Below are 12,096 nucleotides of genomic sequence, written 5' to 3'. Positions count from 1 at the left end.
AGCCGGACAGTTCTGGACCTCATACTATAGGAGGATGAGAACACATTGGAAAGACATTGGCAGAAGGGATTTACAAGGCTTGTTTCAAGGATGAAGGACTTCAGTGGGGAGGCAATGACCTAGTGATAATACCACTGGACTGTTAGTCCAGCAACCCAGGTAATGTTCTGGGGACCTGGGTTTGAATCCCACAATGGCAGATGGTGGAATTTGAAATCAATAAATATCTGGAATTAAGAGTCTTATAACGACCACAAATCCATTACCAATTGTCAGGGGAAAAAACCCCATCTGGTTCACTAACCAGGGAAGGAAATTGCTATCCTTACCTGGTCTGGACTACATGTGACTCCAGGTCCACAGCAATGTGATTGACTCTGAACTGCCCTCTGGGCAATTGGAGATGGGCAATAAATGCTGGCCTAGCCAATGACACCCTCATCTTCTGAATGAATAAATAAGTTACAAGACTAGATTGGAGAAGTTGGAGATAGTCTCCTCGAGAAAAGACCAAGTGGGAAACTTAGAAGTTTTCAAAATCATGAGCATTTATAAAAGGATCAAGAATCAGATTTAAAGTGACCTACAAAAGAATACATGTGAAATGAAAACCAATTTTTCTCAAACAAAAACAAATGTTTCAGGTCTGGATTTCACTGCCTGGAAATGTGGAAGCAGGTCCAAGGTATTCAAACTAGTGTTTTGTTTTTATTTTAAGGATCACCATTGTGCAAAGCAGAGGAGATTAAATAAGAGAACAATACTAAAATCATGAAAAAAAAAACTGCAGATGCTTGAAATCTGAAACAAAACCAGCATCTATGGAGTGAAAGAGTTAATATTTCAGATCTAGTGACCCTTCTTCAGAACTGATAGTAGCAAGAAAAATGTAAACAAGTAGAAGATGGGAGGTGGAAAATAGTACACAATAGGTGGAGATGGAGTCCACCCAGAGAGAAAACAGCAGTGAGGCAGACAAAAGGACAGTTAATGGTGAGCCAGGGAAAAAGGAAAGCTGATAATGGGGCCCATTAGTAGTTGAAAATGGGTTGGCTGTTGAGTAAAGCAATCCATGTCATGTCAGGTTCAGGCATGTAGGAGTGGATAAAAGGTCATTAGAAGACGTCTAGGCCCTAAAATTATTGAAGTCGATATTGAGACCTGAAGTTGCATAGTCCCCAAACAGAAAGCTTCTGTAGAAAATCCCTGCAGCCTTCGGGACTCAATATCAATTTCAATTATCTAGGTTCAATAATCATTTCTGAAGAAGGGTCTAGGCCCCAAACGTCAGCCTTCCTGCTCCTCTGATGCCGCTTAACTTGCTGTGTTCATCCAGCTCTACACCTTGTTATCTCAATAATCTAGGTGCCTGAACACCTATGCCCTCCCACTCCCGTCAGCATATACTAAGTTTTTTTCCTTCCTTTTGGTTCTGAAGGGTTACTGGACCCAAAACGTCAACCGTGTCTTTCTGTCCACAGGTGTTGTTAGACACGCTGATTTTCTCCAGCAGTTCCGGTTGGGTACTCAATCGTGACGGACCGAATGGACTGTTTGCATCACAACATTTATGCCACTCTTGACTCAAGCTGTACGGGAGCAACACTGGCCTTCCCAGTATCTGAAACAAAACCAATTCTTCCAAACCGCCACAGCAACTGCTGGTATTTCGTCCCAACCGTCGGTACGGGGAGACCCGCCTCCTGGCTCCTTTCGCGCTTCTGATTGGATCTTGCCTGCAGTCAGTCAGAAGCTCCCTGTGACGTCTGGCACAGACCGGCTACATGACAGAAGGAGGTGGTGCTGATTGCGTCATTTCCTGTAACTGGTTTCCGGGAGACGGGTGGGAATTTTCGTCATGGGTTACAGTGGTTTGACGGTCCCCATTATCGTCCTCACTGTTTTCTGGGGTGTCGTGGGCGGTGTTGTGCCCTGGTTCATCCCGAAAGGACCAAATAGAGGGTAAGACTAGTGGGGGCGAGTGGGAGGTGCTAAAAGAGGGCGCACTGCCGTAGGCAGCAGATTACTCCTTGCGAAGCTGGGGAGGTGAATGGAGGGTAAATCTGTCTTGTTAAAGGGCAGTGTAGGTGAGAGGCGCTGTTCTGGTGAAGTGTGGATGTGGGGGAGAGGTTTGCCCAATAAAAGGGGGGGGGGAAGGGAGGAGAATTGCCCAATATTTGGGCAAGGAATAGTCTCCATTGCTAGGAACAATGAGACCCCAAGCATTTTGGGGCAAGAGCGAGCCAAAGGTATGAGTAGATAGTAGCTACTTTGAGAATGGGTTTAAGAAAATGCTACGCGTAAAGAGTCAGCTGCTGTACTCTCACATTGTTGTGGGTATGAGAAAAGTAGGTGAAGAAGGTAGCTTGCCTTGGGCGGAGTAAATGTTCAGTCTTCGAGAGAAATGGGAAATCACTGTGAACAGAAAATGAGTAGACTAAGCCATAGTAAGGAAGGTGTTGGTGTGCAGTGGAAGGCAGGAATCATTTTGAAGGGTGACAGAAGTGCACGCTGATTTGTTTATTTAATCTTGCAAACTTCAATTAATCTTAGTGGGATATTGAGTGTTCCAATCAGGGGATGTGATCAGATTGTAGTTTTGTATTTTCACTCGCTTTCATTACTGAGTTTGAAATTGTAACTTTGCTTTAAAATGTTAATTATTTTTGTCTAGGTGTTAAGCATGTTTCATACTATTCAGTGTTAAAATGATATTACTGTTCCAAATTACAACAACATTCTTGCAACATACATGTAGTTAGATTATTGGCGTCAAAGATAAAAACAGAACTAAGGCTTTGACTGCACTTTTTAGGGGAAATATCACAACTTGTGATACAAAATTGTAATGCTGAGCTAAGTGCACTCTAATTTTCATATTGAATGGAAAAAAACTTAAGTTTATGGAGCGGCAGAACAATAAGTTCTGGTGTTAAAAATAAATGCATGTTTTCGACTGGTGTTTAATCTTGAAAAATGAAATTTATCTCTAGATACAGAGGTGTGATCTTATCCTTGTGTACGCAGTAACATTTGCCTTTAAACTGATTTTATTAACAAAAGATACTAAATGGAAATGTTCATCAATAACTTTCAATCAGTTTTTCATAATTTTGGAGAGAACTGCTCAATGTTTTGGGGAAGAAATGCTCATTTTAACAAAATAATCTGAACTATATACTTAGAATATTCTATTTTTTTCCAGTGTTATTAACACCATGTTGGTGACAAGTGCTGTTTGCTGCTACCTTTTGTGAGTATAAACAAATCACTTCCTGTTGAAGGTTATTTCAAGTACAATGTGAACTGATAATTTTGCTTCCGATTAAATATGTTAAAAATAGCAGTCCGTGTTTAGAAATCCTTCTTCATTATCCAAACTCTGATCTATTTAGAATATAAATTTTATGTACCATCACTTAGAACTGTTTTGTGTATATTTAATCTTTTTTCATTTTTGTTCATCTGACGTTGAAAGCAAATTGCATAATGTTAAAAGTCTGGATGGAAGACTGTCCTCATTTTTTTGAAAGTGTTGATTGGAGATCACAAAATGAAACCTTTGTTCTCGTTGGGCCTAATATGCATTATCTAAGAAAGACACTGTCAGTATATTCTTTACATAAAACATTAATGTAGTATAATTAAAACCACAATTCCTGAATCTGATATTGGTCATGCTATTACTCCCCATATATCCTCTCGCAATTTAAAAGGTAAATGTAAAATGTATCAGATATTGATGTTTTTACAGAGGAAAACCTCACATCAGCAATGTGGTGACTGTCACGGTACTTGTTGCTTCTGGAGCTTTACATTACAAGTGACAAACTAAAAATGCTTAGCAGGTGTAAGCACTGTTTTATGCAGTGTTGATTGTTTCTTTTACTCTGGCAAATAATGCTGACCTTGGAGTTTGCTGTCCTGGAATGTATCTAAGCTGAATGGTATAAGCTGGTTCTGTCCCAGTTTATACAGTTACTAACACAGAATTCGTTAGGATGTGTTATCAGTGGAAACAATTGAATTAGTGCCAAAACAAATTGCTGGAAAAGCTCAGCAGGTCTGACGGCATCAGCAGAGAGAAAGCAGAGTTAATGTTTTGGGTCCAGTGACCCTTCAGAACTGTTCTGAAAGTTCTGAAGGAGGATCACTGGACCCAAAACATTAACTCTGCTTTCTTTTTACAGATGCTGCCAGACCTCCTGAGTTTTTCCAGCAATTTGTTTTTGTTTTTGTTTCTGTTTTCAGGCATTTGTGGTCCTTTTGGTTAATTGCATTAGTGAAATGGGCGAAGGCAATGGTATCTTTTTTTCACTCGGTTCCACCACGATGAGGTTCCTTGGGGTGGTTTTCTATTAGGCTAATTCTTATTTGAAAATTTATTAGGAGCTAGCGTTGATAAAATACTGCATGAATATAGTCTGGTAACATAATTATGCATTTATTCATATAAATTAGAATGCAAATCCAATCAAACCCAAACCATTTTTCTGAAGAAGGGTCTAGGCCTGAAACGTCAGCCTTCCTGCTCCTCTGATGCTGCTTGGCCTGCTGTGTTCATCCAGCTCTACACCTTGGTATCTCATCCTGTTACAGATCCTTATTGCCTGCTTGACATTTGGTCATTCCATACTACTATTGTCATATAAATTGAGCAATGTGTATCAAATCAGATGAAGATAATAGAGCTTTGATTATTTCACAATTACTTTAGTCTTTTAATAACTTACCTGGTGATCAGCCAGTAGTCAAGTGTAGCTCCACAATTGTTACTTTGCTCAAAAATTGGTCATTTCTTCATCTATATTTAAAGATTTGGCTAACTTCATTAATTTTTAGATCTGCAAGTTTACAGCATTGAAAAAAGACCAGCAGATGGCACTATGAAATAGTAAATGGTCAATGTGATGTATTTTGAAATAAATAAAAGCCCATGTTTGCTTATGTTTTCTAGTTATGAAAGTATTTATCTAGAATACAAGCAGTGAGCTAAATTGTAGTTAAAATAGGAAAGCATTTTTTTGATAGAGGCAGTAAATCTAAATAAACCAATAGACTTACAAAAAATCAAATGGAAACAGTAATGGTGACTGCAGTCTTTGTTTTTGTTCTCCCCACCCCCAAGCTCCAAAAAGATGTACTTTATATGTCAATAATTTGGGATGTGGATTTCAAAATAGAGGCCGTTGAATGTGGGTCAGATTTGCAAAGGTCACTTCTTTAAACAGGTTTAAAAAGTCAGTTGAATAGTGGCCAACGTGCATCAAGTCAAAGAAGACATGTGACTGCAGTCAAGTTCCTTGGAGAATCCTTTTGGCATTAATGGATTAAATGTTTATATTGCCAAGTTTACAAAAGGCCCGAAAGCCACTAGTCTAGTTTTGACTTCGGAAAAGAAGATTCAAGCTCTCCATTCAAAGGGGGAAAAGGTTTGTCCTGGCAGGAACATGAAGCTTTTGTTCAAGGGAGCCAGTCACCCTAACCAAAGTGTTTAGGTGTGGACTTCCAAGGTAGAGTTTGGATAGAAATTTTTTTGGAGCCATAAAGGTTTATACCATAAGACTGTGGAGACCTTTTTATAAGGAAAAGGAATTGGAGGACTTTGGTTACATAAAAACTGAGTTGAGATGGGAGTGAAATTTTTCTTGAGAGGATTGTTAGAACAGATTGAAAATTTGTTTTGCCATTTAGGTGCTTTCTGACTGTTGTAGTATAGCTTGTTTTAGTGTAATAAACTCATTACTTTTTTTTTTAAAAATGTCTTTGTTCTCAGCAGAATATGTTTCGGTGAACCAACCACCATGGTAACCAACTGCAGTAGTCAAACATATAATCTATCAAGCCATGTTTCCTTCTGAGATTTGACTTGTCCCCCAGCAGGAATCTTAAGTCTGCAAAACATTACCTGAGGATAGTAGCAAACTGCTTCTCTGGGATCTCAACCTAGACAGTAGATTTAGAAAGAATTGTTCTAAAACTTTGCATTTACCACTTTGTAGTGCTATGGTTTCATGGGTAGTATTTGTATTGTGAAATTTAATTTTCCTGAAGTTTTGCTTTGTCATTGTGTTCAAATATTGTTTGTCGCTATTTATGAAAAATATTGGATCAGTTAGTTACTTGGCTTGGATCCCATGTTGTAGCTATGTTAAATTTTAAACTTTGCAGATCCTCTGTTCCATTAATTGTAAGCACTAATACTGAACAGGCTGAAGATTGACAACATAGATCAAGCAGATTAAACAGATTTTGACCTACGATATTGAAATAGGGCTGAGCAGTTTAAGCCTGTAAAGGTTGCCAACGATTTACTTGAGATTATTGCATCAAAGATGACAAAAAAAGAAACTTCTTGAAATATTTTATCCCGTGCTGCTCCAGGAGCAGCAGACTTGCAGCACTGACTCCCTGGACGGTCAGGATGAAGGAAACTGGGACAACATGCTGGCCTGACGGTGAGGTTGAAACTATGCAGTTTCAAGACTTTCCTAGCAAATGTCCAAAGTATCAAAAACAAAATGGATGAACTTCGATCTAGATTTACCTACCTGAGGGAACTTGGCTCACCCTTGCTATCCCTGACTGTGCCCTACAAGCTGATGGGTTCTCCATACACCGCATGGGCTGCACGGCATCTTCGGGCAAGGTGAAAGGTGGTGGGGTATGCTTCCTGGTGCTCGTAGTGACCCTGGCAAGCCACTGCTTCCAGGATCTGGAATACCTTACAGTAAAGTGCCATCCCTACTACCTACCATGAGAGTTCACCTCTGCTATCTTGAGAGCAGTCTACATACCACTCCATGTGGATCTGAAGAATGCCTGAGAGGAGATTTACACCACCACAAACACCCTCTGAGGCAAAATTCCCCGAGGCCCTATTCATTATGGCCAGCGACTTCAACCAAGCTAACCTCAAGCAGGTGATGTCAAAATACCACCAACATATCTCCTGCCCCACCAGAGGACTGAACACATTCTGGACCACTGTTACATGACCATCAAAGATGCCGACCACTCAATCCCCTGCCCACACTTCGGAAAAGCCAACCCACAGTGCTGTGTTCCTCTCTGCTTACAAGCAGAAACTGAAAGGGGAGAATCCTTCAGGAGACAAAGTACAGTGCTGGTCTGAGGCAGCATACATCTGTCTCTGGGACTGCTTGGACTCTGTGGACTGGACCATGTTCAGCGGAAAGCCTAGACAAGTATACCACCACCATCACAGACTTCATTAGCAAATGCATATGCACCAAAGAAGTCAATCCGAGTGTTCCCCAACTGTAAACGTTGGATGAACCGGGAAATCCACTCCTTACTGAAGACCAGACATGCAACATTCAATTTGGGTGACCCAGACCAATACAGAAAATCACGATATGACTTCCACAAAGCCAGTAGGGAGGCCAAGAAGCAGTACCAGACCAAGTTAGAGGCCCAGACCTACCAAATAGACTCCTGCTGTCTATGGCAAAGCCTAAACATCATTACAGGTTACAAAATGAAAGTGTAAGATAGCAGACAATGACACATCCCTCCCTGACATGCTCAATGCTTTCTATGCTGAGTTTGAGCAGAATACCACTAGCATGGTGACGCCTGCTCTGACAGCCCCAGACACATTTATTCCCTCTGTCACCATTTCAGAAGTCGGATCAGTCTTACTGGGAGTCAACCCAAGGGAAGTGATGGGCCTGGAAAGTGTCCCCAGCTGAGCAATCGGATCCTGTGCTGACCAACTAGTGGAGGTATTCACCAACATCAACTTCTCCCTCCTACAAGCCAAAGGCCCCACCTGCTCCAAGAACACCACCATCATCTCCGTACCTAAGAAAACATATGCAGTATGGCTTAATGATTACCGCCTAATAGCTCTGACTTCAATAATCATAAAGTGCTTTGAGAGGCTGGTCATGGTCCACATCAGCTCCAGCCTCCCAAATTGCCTCAGTTGCCTACTGACATAACACGTCCATGGAGGATGCCATATCCCTAGCCCTGTACTCATCCCTGGAACATCTGGACGACAAAGACACCTACATCAGTCTCCTGCTCATCGACTACATCGCTGTCTTCAATACCATTGTCCCCTCCAGACTGATCTCAAAACTGTGTGACCTTGGTCTTGGCTCTGCACTCAGCAACTGGATCTTCAGCTTTCTGGCGCACAGGCTGCAATCAGTGAAGATAGGTAACTGCAACTCCTCCACATAACACTCAACAACACCCCCGCCCCGGCGTGCATGCAACCTCAGCCCTCTACTGTACTCTCTGTACACCTACGACTGCTACCAAATTCCGAACACACACCATCTACAAATTCACTGACGACACCACCATAGTAGGACAGATATCTAACAATGAAGAGTCAAAATATAGACGGCTTGGTGCAATGAAAACACAATCTGTCTCTCAATTTCAGCAAGTCAAAGGAGGAGAGCGCACACAATTTCCCACGTAAAGGCAACAGTCAAGAAGGCACAACAACGCCTCTTCCTCAGGCAGCTGAGGAAATCTGGCCTGCCCATTAGGTCCCTCTCCCACTGCTATAGATGCACCCTTGAGAGCATACTGTCCGGGTGCATAATGGCCTGGTATGGCAACTGCTCTGCTCAGGACCTTAAACTACAGCAGGTGCTTTGCACAGCCCAGACCATCACGGAAGCCAACCTTCCATCAGGGACTCTATACATAGTTTGCTGCCCTGTAAAGACAGCCAACATCATCAAAGACCCATCGCATCCTGGTAATGGTCTCCTACAACCTCTTCTGTCAGGCAGAAGATTCCGAAGCCTGAACGCATGCACAAGCAGGTTCAAGAACGATTGCATTCTGGCTGTTAACAGATTATTGAATGGACTCGCCTCAAATAATGTAACCTGTATGCCTCCAAGTCATTTTGATCTGTACATCCTTTTGCTTGCTGTGATCTGCCTGTACCACTCGTGAAGGAAGCTTGTCACTATATTTTGGTACATGTGACAAAAAAATCAATCAATTGTGATGCAAAGATCAAGGTTCTTTTCTCTTTACTGATCAAACTAACTTGTTTAATTTGTTTCAATTATGATTACCTTCTGTTTGGGGAGGGGCGGGGTGTGGACGCGAACCACAGAGTTGTCTGTGATCACTCCTATGGACCTTTATCCAGTATTGAATACAACAGTGACTAGCCATTCAGCTCAACCATTCACACCTGTTCCGTCTTTCCTTATCAACTCCATCTATTTTCCTCCATTATCTCCCACGCCCCCACCACTCCTTGTTTGTGTAGCCTCTGCTGTAATCCCCCACACATTGTATGTTTCATGTTCTTACCTCTGGTAGCAGATTCCATATTCTTGTCATGTGTGTTTTATTATCCTATCTGAATCAATGTTAAGAATAAGAGAAGTAGATTTAGCAGTCTCTCAGATTTGACTGTGTGGAGAATGATGAAATCAATTGGACTTAAAATAACTGCCAGGAGGAAGTTCACAAATCATGGTGCCTTGAATCTGAGGGTATGTCTACAAGTCTGTTGAAATAAAGGAACCAGTCATGAACGTTCTGAGTGAGAGAGCAATTTATAGCTTGGTAAAACACATGATGGATTCAAATATTGATCTGCAAGACTTTCCCTTTTGTCACATGTTTTCTGTTATTTCATATTAGGTAGCGCTTGTGTTATTGCATTGGACAAAGTGACTTTGCTGTGACACTTTTAAGGTCTTGAATGCAACCCAACTAACTGAAATTGATTTTGTATAGAGTTCTGCTTTGTTATTCCTTTAAATGTATTGATTCTTTTAGTATTAAATAAACAACATTTATCAACAGTAAAGATGAACCAAAATATTGTTGAAAAGAGATTTGTTGAAATTTATCTAGTACTAATCAGGACAGCAGCACTAATCGGGACACACTCAAGAATGCCAAGGAGGAAAGGAATGCTAATTGGCTGGCAAATTGACTCTGTCCAAGATGCTTTCTGATGAATTGTAGGCTCCTTTAATTTTTTTTTTTTTTTTTTTTTTTTGCAGAGTGAGTATCCTTGCACACGAATGTTATTTTCAGCATATGTACATCTTTGAGTGGTTAAAGTGCCCAGTCCAACTCAAATTAGCCTGGAAAAGCCAAGTATCTCAAAATATTTGACGCATGGAAGATATTGAGAAGGTATTTCCACTAGTGGAAGAATCTTGAACTAGGGGATATGGTTATAGAATAAAGAGGTACTCTATTATAACGCCAAAGCCAAGGAATTCCTTTTCCCAGAGGGTCGTGAATGTCTGGAGTTGTGGAGGAAATTATTTGAAAACGTGGGTATATTTTTGAAATATCAGGGAGTTGTTGGCTGTGCTGAGGTGGCACGAAAGAAGTTGAGGCGGGGGGCAGATCAGCTATGATCTTGTTGAATGGCAGGGCAGGCTTGAGGCTGTATGGCATACTCTTTCTAATGTTCTTATTTCTGGGAATTTTGACTTCCTTTTCAATATGAAGTCAAATGCACTGGCTCAGCTGACCCATGTATCTTTTTTGGACCTTCTTGTGGTCTGTTATAGGCCTGTGGACTGTGGTTATATCAAGGTAGGCTGTCTACAAGTCACAGTAGAGATTGATTACTTGAATTTTCTTCTCTTCTGCATCAAAAGATGCTGAGGCTGAGTGGATAGTTTGCAGTCAATGTTTGTAGCTGCTTGATCTGTGTTAAATTTCTTTTCTTTTTGTGCGTAAGGCTGATTAACTACTTTCGAGCATTGCCTAAATCTTTGTATACCAAGGAAAGTGTCCCATGCTCTGGCTATGGTGTCCTTAACATATGGCACCCTGGTCATATTCCTCTGAAAGGTTCTCCCAAGGATATTTTCTTTGCCATTGATTTCGTTTTATTCAGTTGCTCAATACCTGCACTTTATGCATTTGGTTAAGCTAAGGACAGCACAAGTTTAACAAAATTTGCCATTTGAAATCTTATTTGTCCAGATCACTTGAGCGTCCTTGTGTTTATAGATTACCAAATATCAGGAGTTTTAGCATGCCATGTGTACATGATTACTGCACTTTAGAACTCTTTTGGTTGTGAAAGATTGGGATTTTTCTTTTCGTAAGTATATGAGCAGTTGCTGTATAAAATCTATCTTTACTATTCTCAACTTCCTTTGTCTTTTTTTTTCCTCCAATTATTTCTTTCTTTCTAGCCTTTTTAGAACATAGAATGTAGAACATAAAACAGTACAGCTCAGTACAGGCCCTTTGGCCCAAGATGTTGTGCCGATTTCTTTTTTTACCCTAAACCTAAGGTCTATCTAACCCTACCTTATACTATCATCAAATTTTGTTTGTTTTCCTTTGCTGTTCTGTTAGTAGAAATAAGGCCTTTTTCCAAAAGCGTAAAAATAAATTCCTGAACAGTTGATGTATATGTATTTCTTCTGGTTGGAAACTGATGGTTGTGGGACAGTAACTGCTACAGTGGTTGACACTAAGCTTACATCAAAACAAATAATTCATTGTTTTATGAAAATATAAATGAATGGTATATAATGCATAGATATTACTTGCCCTTGTATACTACTTTTCAGTTGTCTTCGGTCTGTTAAATCTCCAAGTTCTGCAGAAATTGCTTTCAGATTCCTAATCCATTTTTGGAGTACTTTAATGACACCTATAGGGTGTTAATGGGATTTAAACATCAAACTTCAGGTTTACCATTGTGACATGAAGCTCAACAATTGTTGTGAATTGGTCAGTGGTCCTGTATTTATCTTTTTTGGCCTGTAGCCTTAGATCTGTCAATCAAATTTAACAGTGAAGATGTGCTAAAACTGGAGTATAATCAAATGAGTGTTAACTGTTTATTCCTCAGTGCCACAGGTCACATTTGTAGCATGGAATTTTCAATGCCTTATCTCTAAACAGTATACTGTATTTGTATGATTGATAAATGTGCAATAGATTTCAAATATGAATGTAAAACCAATAGCATCTGGATTGTTTCAGATAGTAGGAGCTGCAGATGCTGGAGAATCTGAGATAACAAGGTGTGGAGCTGGATGAACACAGCAGGCCAAGCAGCATCAGAGGAGCAGGAAAGCTGACGTTTCAGGCCTAGAC

General features: G+C 40.5%; 1 protein-coding gene across 1 annotated transcript in view; it reads left to right on the top strand.

The window, feature by feature from the left end:
* The first annotated feature begins 1,795 nt into the window (after nt 1-1,795).
* atp6v0e1 (ATPase H+ transporting V0 subunit e1) overlaps nt 1,796-12,096 on the top strand; it is a 20,905-nt gene continuing 10,604 nt past the window's right edge. Inside the window, exons 1-2 of the mRNA XM_048604009.1 lie at nt 1,796-1,962; nt 3,206-3,253. Coding sequence (XP_048459966.1) covers nt 1,859-1,962; nt 3,206-3,253 — 152 coding nt within the window. The 5' untranslated portion in view covers nt 1,796-1,858. The remainder of the gene's footprint in view (nt 1,963-3,205; nt 3,254-12,096) is intronic.

The sequence above is a fragment of the Rhincodon typus genome, chromosome 12 (genome assembly GCF_021869965.1).
Source record: "Rhincodon typus isolate 14 chromosome 12, sRhiTyp1.1, whole genome shotgun sequence".
Taxonomy (NCBI): domain Eukaryota; kingdom Metazoa; phylum Chordata; class Chondrichthyes; order Orectolobiformes; family Rhincodontidae; genus Rhincodon; species Rhincodon typus.
This window is presented reverse-complemented; position numbering and strand designations above follow the sequence as displayed.